The 18,828-nt window shown below is 41.3% G+C and overlaps 1 protein-coding gene across 22 annotated transcripts in view; it reads right to left on the reverse strand.

Moving 5' to 3' along the window:
* Positions 1 to 8,186: 8,186 nt before the first annotated feature.
* Positions 8,187 to 18,828, reverse strand: part of Arpp21 (cAMP regulated phosphoprotein 21) — a 165,609-nt gene continuing 154,967 nt past the window's right edge. For all 22 annotated transcript variants that reach the window (XM_076917868.1, XM_076917855.1, XM_076917873.1 and 19 more), the window contains 2 exons: positions 10,103 to 10,251; positions 8,187 to 8,982 (listed from right to left, as the gene is read on the reverse strand). In XM_076917868.1, coding sequence (XP_076773983.1) covers positions 8,725 to 8,982; positions 10,103 to 10,251 — 407 coding nt within the window. In that variant the 3' untranslated portion in view covers positions 8,187 to 8,724. The remainder of the gene's footprint in view (positions 8,983 to 10,102; positions 10,252 to 18,828) is intronic.

Here is an 18,828-nt window from a genome sequence, read left to right on the forward strand (position 1 = left end):
TCCTCTTCATGCTCTCCATGTCCTCAGTATCTAAAGGCCATTCCATCCTGACATATACTCTCAGAAACTGAAAGGATGAGACTTTGAGAATAAATGCAAAAAAAAAAATGCATTTCTTGGTTGGAGACATAGGTCAGGGTACAGGGATTGCCTTGGGTTTGTGGTGCCTGCCAGTATATAAACAGGTAAATCAATTAACTAAGTGAATAAAGGAATGAATGAACTGATTAATTAATTAACAAAGAAATAAAATGTGGTTCTTCCTCCAGCCCAAGTAGCCTAGGCCAGTGCATAATGTATCTATCTATGCACATTTTGAATACCCTGAGTCCCAGTTTGTACAGATTGTTTGACAGATACGTATAACATCCCTTTCTGATTGACATCTCTTCTGCTTGTTCCAAGTCTGACCTCTTTCCATCTGAAAAGTAAAATTTGGTATAACCTAAAAAAACCAATCAGATAGCAAGTGTAAACATCAGGGTATTCTCTGAGGCTTCATCCTCAGGGCCCCTGACACACCACTATCTGCTCTCACAGAGCCCAGGAGAGTAATGAAAATGATTTGGAGGCGGGATCTTACTCTCCGTGGGAGACCAGCAGCTTCCCTGCCTCACAGGATAGGAAAGAGCAAGGAGGCATAGGCTCGGGGAGGGATGAATTTTGCCATTGAGGACACATAATTAGTGACACATAGAAAGCTACAAAAATTATTTGAGGTTGCAGACTTTGCTGGAAATAGAGATTTTAAGTTTGAGGTAGACATTAATAATAAGTACAATTGGAAAATAGTTTTTTTTGTAATTGTCAAACTTCTAGCAAAACAGCCCCTCCTAGTTGAGAGGGATGCAGACCCCCAAAAATAAAAATGTTTTTTTAAAAAAGTGGGATGAAAGGAACTACCCTGATCTTCTGTGGAAGATGTGGTTTCCATGGGAATTATGGAGGCAAAATCCTGAGCCGTGGATGGATGCCTGTTCTCATCATTTTCCAATACAGGACCATGGGAAGAGGCTGTCAGATTTCATGGTGGGTCAATAACAATCGAATTGTGCTGGAGGCTCAGCAACTCTCCTTTGATTTCTCCAGTTGCAGCCCGGGCTGTTTTCAAATCTTGAAAGGTTAGGTTCCCCATGCTCCATAGCTGTTCCCTCTGGGTCAGACATGATCTTTGCCATCTTGAGGGAGAATAGTTAAGATTGCAAGCGTGGGAGCCTCAGGAGATCAATCCTATCAACCTTCCCACAGGTTGTGTGTGTTGGGGGTGGGGAGGGGGGAGATGTGTGTGATTCACTCTGTCCCTTTTAGTCACCGATGCTTCTGGAAGTCACAGCAATAATGCACAGGCTCACTGAGTTGAACCTGGATGGAACCCTTTCTTTGGTCTGTCTGGGCTCTGTGCTCTTGGTGAACGGGTATTTCTTTGAGTCTCTCGAGGGAAGATCAAGCAAGAGTAGAGCACCTCCATGTGCTAGCATAGACCGCTTTAAAGCTTTGCTGTGCCCACAATAAAACTGATGAGGGGTCCAAGCCTACAGAAGAGATGCATTCCATTTTGTTTGTTCCGTGATACCAATGGTAGCTGTGGCATCATAAGAAACCTTGCCTGTTTGTGTTCATCTATAGTCTCTGAATGAAGACCCCTTTAAAATATATCCCATGTTACATTTGGAGGTATATACTTTTTAATGAACCATGGCTAATATTGTATTACTTTATATTGGAAAACTTTTTCTAAGCTGCTGGTTGCCGGTTTACTCTGCCTGCTCTTCAGGGTCAGGGCAGCCCAAACCACTGTTCCCTTCCCAGGATGCACCACTCCATAGATTCTACTCAGTCACCTCCCACTCCAAATTCTCTGAATTATATTTCACCCTTTCTTGTGTTCCCCCCCCCCCCCAGGCATTCCTCTTAGCTGGGGTTAGGACACATTCATACACGTCTCTGCAAACCCCAATTCCATGTACCCAACATAGGGCAGGACAAAGGCCTCACAGAATCTCAGATAGGTAACTTGTTTTCTTCATATTCTTATTTTTATGCTATTCTTCAGATGAGCCCCGCGGCTAATGTATTTGGATTTACTGAAACACTGACACAGTTTATTGTTAAAATTCACAAGCTTTTTAAAGGTGCAGGCTTTATGAACAGTGGCTCGATGTCTTGCAATGACTGACCAGTATCCTATTTTGATCTCTGTTGCTGTGACAAACACCATGACCAAAGGCAACTTGGAGAGGAAAGATTTTTTTTTCTTCTTGTTTTGGTTTATATTTCCACATCACAGTCTTTTTTTTTTTTTTTTTTTTTTTTTTTTTTTTGAGGGGAGTCAGGACAAGAATTCAAGCTGGAACCTGGAGGCAGGAACTGAAGCAGAGACCATGGAGGAACACTGCTTATTGAATTGGTCTTCATGGCATGCTCAGCTTGTCTTTGTACAGACCAGGACCACCTGGCCAGGGCTTGCATTGGCCAGAGTGAACTCAGCCCTCTCATATCAATAATTAATCAAGAATATTCTCCATAGACATGCCCACAGGCTAATTTGATACATATATTTCTTCAATTTAGGTTCTTTCTTTCCAGATAATTCTGGCTTGTGCCAAGTTGACAAAAACTAACCATGGCAGTGAGGACCCAGCGAGGACACGATGGATAAATTATATGATTAATCACTCTCATTGCCTTTGACCACACAGAGGGACGAAGAATCATCAGAAACAACCGTATTCATGCACTTGATGCCTACATGACTATATATCCATAGATAGAAACATAGAGATAAAGTCCTTGAACTTTAGTAAGTCAAAAGTGATAATCTAGAAATATGGCATTATAGCAATTCCTTCATGTACTATGTTGTGGTGCAGTGCAGTAAGGCCGAAAGCTGTCAGAAGTGGGGTTGTGGGGTTGCATTTAGAGATAGAGCATTGTTGCTATTGAATTTAAAGCAAGTTCTAAATATGTTATTTTAGGATTTTCATATTATAATGCATGAATATATGTGAATATGAACTATATATCTATATGACAAATTCTCATTTTGTAGATTAGGTTGGGTTTGAATTCAGCTATCTGCTTGCCTCTGCCTCTTTCACTGCTGGGTGTGAGCCACAATTCCTGGCTTGTAACACACACACACACACACACACACACACACACACACACACACACACAACCTGTTTAAAATATCTGTTGGTTTTCTCCTGCATGAAAATCTGGGTAGCATATGCATGCCTTGTCTACAAGGAGACCAGAAGTGAGCATGAGATCCCTTAGGACCAGAGTTACTGATGAGTGTAAGTTGCCACGTAGATGCTGGGGATTGAAACCATTTCTTCTGTAAGATTAGCTAGTGTGCTTAACTGAGGAGATGTCTCTCCTTCTAATGTATTTTCTTAACCAGCTCCTCATAACATTTGTCTTTTGCGAATGAAGGTGACTTTTTGGCAAAACAATGAAAATGATGGCTGCCTTCTGGAAATTCATAATATGAGTTAATAGGTTAAAAGGTGCCAGAAACCACACAGGTTTTAACAATATTAATTGACCTTGATTGCCCTTTCCTCTCTACAGTTGCTCTAAGTACCACCTGTTTCACAGAGCAGATGTAGTAAGTAGCATGGAACACAAAGTGTTCTGGGCTCAAGGAGAAGGCTTGGTGGTCAACTGCCTGCTGCATAGGTGTGAGGACCTGAGTTTTGATCTGCAACACCTCCATAAAGCTGTGTGTGGGATGGAGTGTCTGTAATTGTAGCACTTCTGCAGTGAGAAGGCAAAGGTGGAGCTTGACACAAGAGGCTCCTCGGGGGCCCTCAGCTCAGTTAGCCTGTCACACTCAACAAGGAGCCAGAGACTCAGTCTTAGTATGTAAGGAAAGGCCTGACACCTGAGGCTGACCTCTGATATCCACACATGTGCCATGGTGTGCACAGGCCTGCCTTACTATTTTACAGTTTATATGTGTGTGTGCATATGTATATATGTGCCTAGGTGTGTGTGTGTTGAACTCAGGGATCTGCTTGCCCCTGTATCCTCCTGTACTGGGTGTGAACTACCATGCCCTGCTTATTAAAACTGGAAGCATGTGCACAGATGTAAAAGAAAAACTGTTCCAAGGAAAACACTTTAGGAAATAAGACACTTATTTTCAGTTTATATTAAATATTGCATCTGTTGCAGTTTGAGAATCCCCAAAGATCTACTTCTGCCTTACTTTAAAGGTGAGGCATTTCCTGTGTCAACTCTGGTTTGTAAGTGATCAAAGCCATCAGTGATATAAGTGCCAGGGAACAAGTGACTGGCAGAGCAGCAACTGTGTCCTCCTCATGGACCTGTGTGTGGAGCAGAGGGAGGAGGAGGAGGATGGAGTGCCCATGTATCCAGCACAGTTTGACTGTTGTCAAGAGTGGAGTCTAAATCTAAACACACCCCTATGAAAGCTCAAAATTCCATTTGTGTTGCTTCTACTCAGTGTATTTGATTCTTCCAAATCGTGCTTTTAAAAATGTGTTTTTCATAAAGGGCTCACATTTTTAATGGTGATTTACAGGTCTATTCCAGCCTTCAAATTATAGCCACAGTTATGTAATCTCATTTCTGTAATGCTGATCCATTCTCTCATGCCTCACCTCAGGTCCTGCAGAAGTATATTAAACAACAGCAAGCTAGCATGCTAGTCAGAGCATTTACTAGCAACTGTCCGAGTCCAAGACAGCATCCACAAAGCAAGGCCAAGTGGCTCAATGTGTTTGCACTCCTGTTTTAAATGGTCCTGAATAACTATGATATATTCAACTATGTAATAAATGGTTACATAAGTCACCAGTGTGCCCTTTTACACTCACACAGAGCGGTAAGAGACCATTAGAGATGACTTTAATTATCTAGCCATGTGTTTATTTTTCTAAGTATCTGTATATTAATATCTCCACCTAAGCTTATAAACTTAATAATCAGTAATTAAGATATTATGGTGATAAAATTATTAACCAAGATGAAAAACATATTGAGTGTTCTCCTGACAATAAATTAAATTCTGAATATGCTCCAGTTACAGAACCATCACAGCACATAGCCAATTTAAATATCTTAGTGCAAGGAAATATTAGAAGAAAGGCATGATGATACATTGCATTTACTTACAACATGGGAGGCAGAGAGAGGCAGAGAGGCAAAGAGAAAGAGAGAGAGGGAGAGAGGCAGAGAGGGGGAGAGAGGCAGAGAGAGAGAGAGGGAGAGAGAGACAGAGAGGCAGATGGATCTTTGTAAGTCGAGGACAAGCTAATCTATGAAGTGATTTTAAAGACAGGCAAAGCTACATAGTTAGTCTTGTGTCAAAAAAAAAAAAAAGGTGAAGGTACCAGGAAAGAAGATTTGGCATTAAACAATACTGAAAGAATAATAAATTATAATTATATAATAAATAATAATTATATAATAAAATAAATAATAAATAATAATATATTACCATATTGTATTAATATATTACATTAATATTATATAATATAAATAATAAATAATAAATAATAATTATATAATAAAAATGTATATAATATAAAACCCATCTATGTCATTAATGTATATAAGGCTTAAATGCACCTAAGTGGCTCAGCAATTATAAAGATTATAAAACAAAAACCAAAGTTTCCCAGAGTTCTATGGGAGGAGGGTAAGCGTTTCAATTCATGTTTGGATTATTTGACTTTAGAATTACTGTCAAAGTCTGAAGGCTAAATAGAGAATTTTTTAAGTGAACATTGGCTGGTGGGATAACTAAAAGGGTAAAGGTGCTTGCCATCACTGTGGAAGATATGAGTTCCAGCCCAGGAACCCATGCAGTAGAAGGAGAAAACTGACTCCTGCAAATTGTACTATACCTTTCACATGTGCACCATGGCATGGGTGTACATGTACACACACACACACACATACACACACACACACACACACACAAATAAATAAATGTAATTAGAAAATGAATCCATATTGGCCAAGACCCTCCTTCCATTAAGGAAAGATCTTAGCTAAGACAGTACGCTGACTTTCCTCAGGGTGGTTATTGGTGCAATGGCTCAATAAAAAAAAAAAAAAGAAAGAAAGAAAAAGAAATATTCTTATAATGCTTTTCGTGGTCAGGGATTATGTTGATGAAAAATTAAGTAGACCCAGATATGGGAAAATGGAGCAGACTTCACAAGGATCGGAGTTAATTAGAATAGCACAAAAGCCCCCTTGAAAGGAAGAAGAAAACTATAGACAGAAAGAAATGATAATCTACTAAGTAGGTTTTTAAGTGATTAACTCTATCCACAGCTAAACAACATGAAAACGAAAAAAGCCAGAGGAGGCAATGTGATCACGCGAAAACCTATGAGAATTTCCCTGATGCCGTTCCCAAAACTCATTTTTCGAGAGAAAATATAAACAACAAAGCAATTATTATCCTGTGGTATTAAGATGAAAGCTCCGAGGTTTCATTCCCTCAAAGAAACATCTTTCCAAGGGCTAATCAGAGTCCAGAGTTCAGTTGTTAATTTTCAAATGTTGTTCTAACTCAATTTTAACCATTTGTTCCACAGGGAATAACACATCGGGAGGACTGGATAGACGGAATAATTAACACATCGGGAGGACTGGATAGACAGAATAACACATCGGGAGGACTGGATAGATGGAATAACACATCGGGAGGACTGGATAGACAGAATAATACATCGGGAGGACTGGATAGACAGAATAACACATCGGGAGGACTGGATAGATGGAATAACACATCGGGAGGACTGGATAGACGGAATAACACATCGGGAGGACTGGATAGACACAGGCTTTGCACATTTGCTTTGCGGATGTTCTAGCCTTTGTGATTAAATAATTGCTATATACATTCTTTTTCAGTTGCCGGGACAAATGTCAGCACCTTTGAGATGTTGGCTCATTGTTCCAACCCTATCGTACATTAGAGTGCATGGTTCAGTATAACAGGAGAAATCAGGCTCTGCCTTCCCTATATTAATATAAAGAAATTTATCTTCCAAGTACATAGTTTAACCCCAGTGAAGACAGAAGAAGAGTAGATATAGAGTAGTTATTTGTATTAGGAACATTTAGAAATTCCTAGTGGATACAGTATAGGTCTACACCTCCAATATTTCCAAAATCGAAAGCAATGACACAGATATTAACTTAATATGTTCATGTTGATATGTTCATGGCCCTTATGATGCTATCAAGATGAAGGGATATTCCTGGTTCTAATTTTTGCTTATAGCATCTCTCAGAGAGATGTCATTCAACTCAAAATGCCCGGGAACCACTTTTCCATATAGCATTCATGAGATGATGCCAAGAAAGAATAACATGGAGACTAATAAAACACAAACTGAGAGTGAATGTTCGGTCAAAATTAGATATCTATAGGATCCCTCCAAGGCACAGGGACCATCGTAGAGGAAGGGATGTGAAGAAAGTAAGAGCTGGCAGAAGAAGCAGACTTTCTTGGAACACTATCTCCCAGGTCTGATACAGAGTGGCCTGACTGAGCATCTCTGATTACCTACACAAAATGGAATCTGTCAACATCCTGTCATGGGAAGGGGAGGCTTATGAATCTCTGTCCCTCTCTGAGGATTTATAGGTAATTAATGGTGATGGGGGGATAGAGACACTTTCCGTCTAAGAGGGTAATTGTGCAAGCTCCTGTAAACAATCCCCTCTCCTTGCTTCTGTAAGAAGCCCTAGTGAAACTCATTAATTCAGAGCAAGTCAGTAAGAAGCACGCCTCCATGGGCTTTGCATCAGCTCCTGCCTCCAGGTTCCAGCCTTGTTTGAGTTCCTGTCCTGACCTTCGTTGGTGATGAGCAATATTGAAGTGTAAGTCAAATAAAGCTTCCCCCACAAAAAAGTCCTCATTGACTCATTAAAAACAGACAGACAGACAGACAGACAGACAGACAGGCAGACAGGCAGGCAGACAGACAGACAGACAGTGCATAGAGGCAGTGGAGCTAACTTAAAAGAGAGAGGGTATAGAGGAGAGTTTGAGGAGACACTGAGTTTAAATGTGGTCAAAATGCATTCTATACAAGTATGAAAATGTCATTCTGTATAATTAACATCTATCTGCTAATGAAACCATTGACTAAATAAGTAAACAACACATCGAAAGAGAGACAGAAACAAACTGGTGGTAAAAACATGACCTTCCTCCGTAAGGTCAAATAAGCTTTTATTTGGATTAAACACTACAATACCATATATATCCATTTAAAAAAAGAAAACTCTAGAGTGTATATAAATTATTCCTTCCATTCCTTAACTCTTTCCTTTTTTCCATTACAGCTTTGGTACCGTGTGATTTAGTTTATATATATATATTTAAATACTTTTAGCATCACAAACTCAACACAAAGTACAAAACTAATCCGAATCAGGGATATTGTAATCTACACAGTGGTATTCAGTGGTAGGAGAAAATCTTACCTTGATGAATTCATGTCACTAGCTAAGCTAGAAAGGCATACCTAGCAGACATGACAGAAATATGCACCATTAACCAGCTAATGTGTGTATTAGTCTTTGATTAGTTTGTACAGAATACCAGCAGCTTTTGTTTGCACATTGAGTGTACATGGAAGTCCTCAGCCAGTCGTTAAAGTCTCCTCTTCCTTTGAAGGCCATGAGTTAACATCTGATGAAGTGGAAGGCAGGCAGCCTGAGCTCTCAGAACTTGACCTGCCAGCCGGCGTTACTCATGCTCCCACAGTTTGTTCTGCAGCTAGCAGACATGACAGGAACCGTGCTAGAAGGGCAATGTGGACCCATCAACCTTAGGTTGTTCTGAGGGGTTGGCGGTGTGACGTTACAGTACACAGGCATTGCGGTGGCTGGGAGTGACCCTTGGCCTGCCTGATTGGGCAGCATGATTGACGGTTGGTATGTCTGCTGGGGCACTGCTTGAGAACCTTGGGTCATTGGCACCTGTGTGAGACACAAGTATGAAAATGCTGTTTAATGTGTTCAGGGAGGAGATGGTGTTGTAAATATCGCTCAAGTGTTTCCACTGAACAGATTCCTAATATCTATCATTTCTTAGCTATTTCACTTGGAGAAAGTCACTTAACCTGTCTGACTGTACAACTCTTGACACTAGTACAGGGTACCATGACTTATGAATATGTTGTGCTACATTCAGAGGGATCGTGGGCTGCATGTAGCCTGTCAACCAAAGGTTGAACATACATGGGGACCATTTGGATAAGTACATCTCTGTCAAAGAACCTCTGAAAGTATGGCAGGGAGAGAGTACAGGATGCAGCAGATGTTTACAAGTGTGAAGTCTTCTTGCCTTCTCGCCTCCCTCCTCTCCTCTGCTTTTTCCTTTGCCCCAATACAGTATCTGGACACCCTGCTAGCTATCTCTCAGTGTGGAAAAACATGCCCCTTTCTGTTTTTATGAGAAGAAGCTTGGCAACTTCCTTAGTAAGGAGGGGGTTTTGTCCACATAGACAAAAAGGTTTGAGTATGGTGTCTTTAAAGCTAGAAGCATCCAGTACAGCTAAATCGAATGACCAAACCATTGTCCTCCCTCCTCACTTCTTCTTCTTGGCAACTTCAGGTTATAAATTACAAAAGCACACACAATATGTGCCCTGACCTGCAGAATGGAATTGTTTCTGCATCAGTGTGCTTTAAATGCATCCAAGACACCACGTAAAAACCTGTGACAATTTGCAACTCCAGTAGAAAGAAGTTTACTTGAGTAGATACAAATAGGGTGGAGAAATAGCCACAATAGAGTTTTACCAAGTATCATTTCAACAGGTGGCCAAAGGTCTTCTGGGATAGAACACCAAAGAATTTCCTTCAATGAATGGAAGTTTTTATGGAAGCAAACCCAGCCTAGCATTTAAAAGCCCTGACATTTGTAAGACCTGCACACCATTTTTTTAACTTTTATATCTCAATTCAAAGTGAACTAATGGGTGGATGGGTCAACCATCCATGACCCTACTATCCGCTCCACACCTGCAACTTCCTGTAACTTCTGTTTTGACAAGTGTGAGTTTGTGGCCAGGGTTTTCCCGCTGCTGGCACACACCTGATAAGAAGACATGGTTGGGTAGGAGACCATCACACCGTGCACCGGGGCTCCTTGCTGACTGCTCAGCACACCCTGGCTGTGAGCTGGCTGCTGTACTCCCATCAGGCCTTGGAAGCCCTGCTGACCAGACAAGACTGGCTGGTAACCTGTCAAGGAGAGAAAAAAAAAATCCTTCTGAATGGATTGTAAGAAATTGTGGTATTCTGTAGGGTAGGAGCAGCTCTTGTTTCTAAGTGAGCCTCAGACACCTCAGTCTCCATTGCTGTGGATAAGCTATCCAGGTGTTTGTTTCCTAAGAATGAAAAATAATTAAAACAACCTTGAAGTGTGGACAGTGTTACGGCTTCAAAAGGTCCACTGTCATTTCCATTGCTACATAAGACAGTTCAATAAAAATCTTCTGATATATCTATTGTTACAAAGAATGGTCCAATGAACCTCCTCTGACATTTCTATTGCTGCATAGAGTACTCAACAACAATGGAAAAAAATCATCTGACATTTCTATTGTTACATAGGATGGGCCAATGAAAACCTGGCATTTCTACCGATACACAGACTAGTCCAGTGAGCACATGTGACTAGGATTAATTCATCATTACACAGGGGCCTCTCTTGACATCATAAACTATAGCTTCCATGGTTGGGTTCCCCAATGGTCTCAAGAATTTCAGATTGTTAAGAATGTTTTAGTTTAAATGCCTCCTTCACTGATTTTTCCACTCTCCTGAACTTGCTTTATGCATGCAAAGACCACCAAACAGCCTGTTCACAGTATGGATTCTATTTGGCCATGTTCTGGTAAACAAGACGACTCCTATGCTGAGTAATTAAACACCCACTGATGGTGGCGTGTCAGCAAGAGAAAAGTATTCTGTTCAACAATTATCTCCTAAGAGAACCTTCCAGTAATACACCCAATCAATAATCATGAACATGCATCAGATATCATAGAATACAATATTTTTTAAAATTATCTATTTTTATTCATTTGGATGGGTCAGTTGTTGGCTCTCCTTCCTTTTTCTCACTCGATAGAGAAAAATTTTCTTTAGTTAGCTTTCGTTGGAAACAAGCGGTTTAAAATGCATTGTAAAAGAAGACCAAGAACTGCTCTTATAAATGTTGAAGAAAGTTACACCTTTGATAGGATGATACAGTAGTCAATAAACACAACAGCATCCGTTGAGGCTGTAAAACAAGGTGTTTCCAGAGCTAGCATAAGTATGTTACACTGAGAAATTGGGACCAGATAGGAGAATCTTACCACAGACACTGAGATAAATTGTACAGTTGGATTCTAAAAATGGAACAAGAACACAGACTGTATAGATGTTGTTAACAGATGCATGTAGTGAGCACTTGCGAATGCTGTGACTTTATAATGAGGGAAGATAAAATCCTAGTCTTCACAGAAGAAAATACTTGTCTCTGTAAATATAGGTCTTCATTTATATGAGATGTATCAGAGAACCACGTTGCAGGGAGTCGTTGAGTTAGAAGACTAGTTCTGTTCCCCAAGTTGATTTGAAGCAAGCTATTGGCATGGAAGACAGCAGACAATAGTCTGGGGACAGGCCACATTGGGAGGTTAGGGTGTTGAGTCAGTATGGATTTCTAAAGTCACCCATTCAACAGCCTTGAGGGTCATCTTATTTTCTATTCCCATTGAGCACCCTGTTCATTATTACAGAGGCTTTTAATTTAGTAAATTATTTAAAAATCCCTGTAAGGACACCATGTGTCACCAATCAAATTAAGAGTAGTGGCTGTCTTTCTGTTTTATCTTCACCAGGATGCATGCTCAATGCTTTTCTTTCTTACGTTCAGAGTTTCATGTAGCCCGCAGAGTCCCATCTCCAAGGGCTCACACCTACAGTGCGTGTAGCTCAACCACAAACCTACCCGACCTGGGTTAAGGAATATCATGTAGGCCATGACATGTTAGCTCAGCTTCTCGGAAGGTCTAAGTGTGGAGCTGCTTTAATCCGTTTCCTTTTAAAACGGTTTCTGTTGGTCTTCAATGTCCACACCCTCCATTCTAATTCATATATCCAGCTGCCCTGGAACTTACATCATGAGGTCTGGCAAGGGAGGTAGACAGCTTAGTCAAGTGCTTGCCTTGCAAGCATGAAGACCTGAGTTCAATCCATAGAACTCTTGTTTAAAAGAAAAAAAAAAAAAAAAAGAAAACTAGATGTGCTGATGAAGAGGAAAATCCCACCAGACCCCTCCCCTCCTGGAAAAGAAGGTCATAGAACGCTTAGGCCCCTCCCATCCAGAAGACAGAGGCTCGTTAACATTCCTCAGACCACAAGAGGTGGAGACTGACCTGCAGGTGGAGAGAGGAACCAGACCACATGGACAATGCAAGGTTGGCCACACACAAACAAGGGAGGTCCTTGCCGGTTCATTCCCTGAAGACCAATCAGTTTAAAAAGTCACTGTTCTGCCAATCACATTGTGCCTAATGGTCGCTACCCCTAGAGAGTGTATAAATGTCAGCTGAACAATCTGCGCAGAGTTGCCTCTCCCCCGCAGGAGATTTGGGATGCAGGATGGCCCCAGCATGCTGGAACATTAAGAATTCCTCTTGCATTTTGCAGCGACCTCTCGTCTATGCGTGGTTCATTCAGGGGGGGTCTTCGGTAACCTAAGGCTCTACTTGCAAAAGTCTTACAACCTCTAAAAAATGACACCCAAGTATATTGTCTGTTCTACACACACACACACACACACACACACACACACACACAGAGAGAGAGAGAGAGAGAGAGAGAGACAGACATACAGACAGACAGACAGACACAGACTGAGACAGAGAGAGCCAGAGACACACAGACACACACATGCACACAGACACACACAGACATAGACATATATCCATTCATACACACAGACATAGGCTGTCAGAAAGACACACACACACACACACACACAGATATAAACAAAGACAGAAACACACACTCAGATACAGACAGACACACATAGACATAGATAGACACAGACAGACAGACAGATAGACAGGCACACACACACACACACACACACACACACACACACACAGAACCCACATACACAAAAGAAAGTTATGCCCTGACAAGACAATTTGAGAGTATTTTACTATTTCCTTACCAGTTATTTTGAACCACATTGAGTCTTTTGTAGCATGCTATGTAATATACATAAAAAAAAAAAACTTGATATGGTTGTGGGAGGGTTACAATCAGTTATGAGCTATAGTCTCTTTGAGCATTTGCTTTTGTAGCAGAGGGCAGGCAATTTGAACTCACTGTCAAGGTCATGCCATTGAGAATACTAAAACAGACATATTTCTGGCTGAAGACTGAGGGCAAACTTTTAGCATTTGGCATCTGAATAGACATTTTACTATGTGTTGACACTAGGTTGGTTCTTTTTAAAGTGTCACAATCCCTTTGGGGGGATAAGAGAACCTTTTATAAGGAGTTGTTTAAGAACACTGGAAAACACAGATATGTACATTAGGATTTATAACAGTAGCCAAATTACAGCGATAAAGTAGCAATGAAAGTAATTTGATGGTGTGTGTGGGGGGGGGGGGTCACGACAACACGAGGAACTGTAGCATTGAAAAGGAAGGTTGTTAATATTATTAATTAATATTATTTATAGTATTAATTAGGAAGGTTGAGGACCACTGAATTAGGTCAATAAACAACAACAACAAAAGTAAAATGGAGATGTGAGGAAGATGAGGGAAGAAGGACAAGGGAGAAAGCAGACTAATGTCCAACGCTCATTTGTGTGGTTGCTGATCAGACATGTCCATCTTTCCACAGAATCATTGGGTTAAAGAATAAACTATTGTGGCTGACAAGAGAGTGCTGGTTTAGCAGTCACTAAACTAAAACTAAGGTGAAGGGAAAATAAGAGAGGTACAAAGATGTTCAGAGATGATAGATAGATAGGTAGATAGATAGATAGATAGATAGATAGATAGATAGATAGATAGGGACAGAAGCAGAGAGACAGAAACACACACACACAGAGAGAGAGAGAGAGAGAAAGAGAGAGAGAGAGAGAGAGAGAGAGAGAGAGAGAGAGATTGAGAATTAAAATGCCCTTGTAGAAAAATGAAGGAAATATTCAAGGACAGGCAGAGCATGTGAAGGCTGAGTCGCCCATCTCCACACAGGGCACAGCCTGCTGTATAGCTATATACATTCTTCTGGGAACATAGATGCAGCTACATGCAGCTTCTCCCTCCCTAGGTCTCATCCCAGGATGATTTGTGAGAGTTAGCTTTGGTTATGCATAGCAATATGCTAGCAGCTCTGCACTGGGGTCCCACAGTAAACACACTTAAGGCAAATAAGGATTTATGTGGGGGAGGTGACTAGTCTTCAATTTCAAGATGAAAACGGAAGCAGAAGGGAGGCTCAATTTATATTCATGAATCCCATTCGCTTCTCAATTCGCTCTCCAGGCAAGAAATTTACATCTGGAATGGTTTAATTGGAGGTACCCATTTCTTTAAATTATGCTAGGGAAGGTGGGCTTCAGAGGAGTCCCTGAGACAGGAGGCTGCTTGGAATGCGATCTGAACTCCTGTGAAGACGCAGAGAACTAAAAATAACATAGTGGTGACCCAAGAATGAACCAGCAGCTTCTGCCTGGGACAGGCTTTGTCTGAGGCAGAGATGGCAGAGCCCCTGGCAGCCTGCTTATCTTTGCCTGCTCGAATGAAAAATGTGTTCCAGTTTGTCAATTGGTCGCTGTGAAACGATCATTCTTTCATATTTATGGAGGATTAGTCAGCTATAATACATCTTAGAAAATAGGGGAAAAAAAAGCAACACTTTCCTTCCTGATGGAAATGATGAAGACATTAGCTGGGTATTTTTTTATTATTCTTATTTCATACCTAGTCAAGATTGATTCAAATTTTAAGTCCTGTGTGGCATTTATTTTTCTGAAAGTGAAAGGGTTAAGGGTGACAGGATGCCCCATAGCCACTAAATAGCCAACTCTGTTAAAGGGAGACTTTAAAGAGTGTGAAATGTCTGGCCCTTGTTAAATATATATATATATATATATATATATATAAAGTTTGTCTTGTTGCAATACAATAAAAACGATCTGAGTGTAAAATGATCTGACACAGTACATTGTTGCAAATGATATTTTAACTCTTACTTAAAGGCTTTGCTACAGATAATACTTTGGAAATGAATGAAATGGACCAAATAATATCCAGCATTTGTGCACTCAGGTTATCTCTGCTGCTGTTGGCTGTCAAAAGGGGATAGCCAGGAGGGTGGCAAGAGAATGGATTTCTCAGAAAGGGTCGTGGGCTATCTTAATATTTGCGTGTTGTGAGATTGAGTGAGGTATTCTTAATGGGGTAGATGTCTTTTTCTACTATTAGTTAACAGTCTGCTTAATACCTTGATTTTCCCCTCCTTTCTGAATGCTGGCTCAGTGGATAGAGTGTTTGCCATGCAAATGTGAGCATTAGAGTTCTGGTTCATAGATGCAAATAGATAGCTATAGTAAGCTTGCCAGCAAGGCTAGCCATATTAGTGAGCTCTGGGTTTAACTGAGAGACCCGGCCTCAATGAAGATCAACTGAAGATCAATTGAAGAAGACTCCAATTGTCAACCTTAGGCTTCTACATGCACACGCATATACCACCCCCATACACATACAAATACACAGGCATGCATATATGCCACACAGATATCCCCGATGAGCCAAATTACATCTATCCCTGCATTCCTAAGGAATTGTCTCTGGAATTGCTTCTGAATTCAAACTCTGTTCTTTTGTCTGAGGTGAGCTGTGAGATCATGGTGGTTCCTGATTCTGGTGAAGCTGGTCATGAGCATGAAGACAAATTGCTTATCTGGGACTGGCCTCTCTTTTTGCAAGTTTCCGCTATCTGCTGGTTCTTGACTCCCATGGACTCTTCTAAGTCTTCCATTGTTTGAAATCTTTCATCATACTCCAGCCTTACACTTACCATGTTTATAACATGGTCTCCGGCCAAGTTAGAATTAAGTGCGTTTTCACGATGATGCAGAATCCTAAGAAGCAGTCATTCTCACGAATGACACCTTTTATGAAGAGTGAAGACTTTAAAAGATACAGTAAATCATTAAAGCCTCAAAGCCACTATGAGAGACAAATAGAATTTTCGCTGTGGCTTCTGACCCTGTAGCCTTCATGCTTTCTCTCTCTCTCTCTCTCTCTCTCTCTCTCTCTCTCTCTCTCTCTCTCTCTCTCCTATTTATTATGCAGGCTTCCCCATCTCTCGAAGGTAATATAATCAATCTCTCTCATGTGGCAGGTGCTCAATAACCATTTGGTACATTAATTGTTTTTTTTCAATAGTTAATGCAATTAGGTGAAGAGGAGAAGAATTAGGGCTCACAGTTTTTGAGCAAAATCCTCTTCGTATGAAAGGAAGAAAATCAAAGGTGAAACATGACTGCCTTGTGAAAACCAACTCTTACCACTCAGTAACTGTCCTGCAGCCTGACTTTGTAGGTGGTAGGACAGTAGGTGGACCCTTAGGGTATGGAATGAAATTGGTGGCTGTTCAAATAAGTGGATTACACTCTGAAAATCTTGGCAGATCAGACAGGGTGATGACCTTCAGTTTTGTTCTGTTACACCCTTACCCTGACCAATAGAAACTTAGGGAGGGCATTTTGTTTATTTTATGTTTGTTTATTTTTGTTTTGTTATGTAGGTTATTCACTCAAGTGTAGTCTACCACTAAGGAGAAACTGAGGCAGAAACTCACTGATTAGTCTTATAATATCCACAGTCCAGGCAGAGAGAAATGGATGAACCCATGCTGTCTGCTTACTTAACATGCTTACCTAGCTTTTGGATTCCTAACAGGCCCTGAAAGGTTACTGCCCTATTTAGGATGGGTATTCCTACCTCAATTAACAATCAAGCTGATCTCTCACAGACTCTCCCTTGAAGGTCAAACTGATAGCTACAAATCCTCCATGGAGGCCTTCTTCTAGAGTACCTTTAGGTTGTCTCGAGTTGAGAGTTAGAATTATCACGGGTAGCTTAACTCCATGTGATTTCCACTCGGTTCAAACCCTCCTCGACAACTGGTTAACTCTGGGAACAGCACTGTGCTGTTGGAGATGGAGGCAATGCTCAGAGTATTTTGAGGGTAAATGTGGGTGTGAGAAATACAGGGATTTGCAAAGCAACCTAGAATATCAGATCAGGGGCTGGAGAAAAAGCAAAAACCTCCCTGCCCGAGGTCATTTCAAGATGCTGTATTTGGAGTGTATGCTACAGTTATGTGTTCTCACCCTGTGGAACTTGTGGACGTGTTCCTTAGTTTTATTTCATTACAAAGGTTGCATTTCTAGGACACGATGCCTTTCCCTGCTTCAGCAATCACAGCCTTTGTGATTCCAGGGGGGCTGTGGACAAGGAGAGCAAGTATGTAGCTTTATACTGCAGAATCCCTGTGGGTTCCTGAAGTGGACTACCACCTTATGCTCAGAGAGCAGACTTTGAACACTTCACTGGAAGGCATATCCACCTGCATCCTGCACAAGGAGGTCAGCATCCTTGAGGTTCCCCAGACACATCTAATTTCACTGATTTTAATGACAGTGTCCGAGTCTCACACAATCTACCAGTCTGTTAGTGTACGTGATTCAAAAGCTATGCCTGGCCTTTAAGGCCAGGAAGCAGAGGATAAGGACCGTCTTTTTCTCTCTCGCCGAAGAATCCCATTAGGAGCTGTTTCTTCTTTGATATAAATGCCCTCTCTCACCTTACTTATTGGTAGTCTCTGGATTCATTCCCTTCCTTTCCCTTGATATTTATTATTTAGTGGCTTTAATTCTTCAGGAAGGGGGTGCCTTGACCTGGGAGGAGCCTGCATGAGAATGTTCAGTGCTCAGCGAGCTCCTTCAGAGACCCACCCATCCTAATGACTTTGAAGGGAGCCATGACAGGCCTAAGTGGAGCCAGAGTCTCTTCGCTCTTCACTTGCTCCTTTCCTCATTAGCTTTCATGCTTCATAGTGAGTAATTCTTAAAAGCCTCTTTACTGTCCCCCGAGAACAACCACGCACAGGTCATTGTCTGATGGTAACACACATCAGAGGAACCATCCTATTACTGCCAGCCTGGGGGCCTCTTCCCTGCAATTACACCACCTTGATCCAAGTTATCACAAACATAAAGCTGGGTTGCATTCTCTCTCTCTCTCTCTCTCTCTCTCTCTCTCTCTCTCTCTCTCCCTCTCTCTCTCTCTTTCTTAAATCAGGGCAAACATGAGAGGCATTGTTAAATGACTAGAGGGATGGATCATGTACAGAATTTCAATGAAGGCTCCGAGGGAAGCCAAGCTGAATTCCATTTTAAATGGAGGAGGCTGTCATATTATTGAAGTGATTCCCTGAACTTCCCTGGCCCAGAGTGCTATGCTGACAGCCAGAGATCTCCCCTAATCCAGAGGGAGGAAGGCTGCCCACAAGACTCATCAACATTTTACTTTCTTAATGAGGGTAGGGCCTCAGAGGAAAATAGAGCATCAGTGTGCCTCAGCTGGCCTGTTAATTGTAATGCTGCATATTCACCTGGCTGGCAGCAGAACGCTGAGCCAGACAGACGACTTTCCCCCAAACAAGCTTGGGGGCAAGGGGCAGAGTCAAGAGAAAGATGGAGAAGGTTGTGGTAACTGGCCCCTTGAT

The sequence above is a fragment of the Arvicanthis niloticus genome, chromosome 21, assembly GCF_011762505.2.
Source record: "Arvicanthis niloticus isolate mArvNil1 chromosome 21, mArvNil1.pat.X, whole genome shotgun sequence".
NCBI classification, from domain to species: domain Eukaryota; kingdom Metazoa; phylum Chordata; class Mammalia; order Rodentia; family Muridae; genus Arvicanthis; species Arvicanthis niloticus.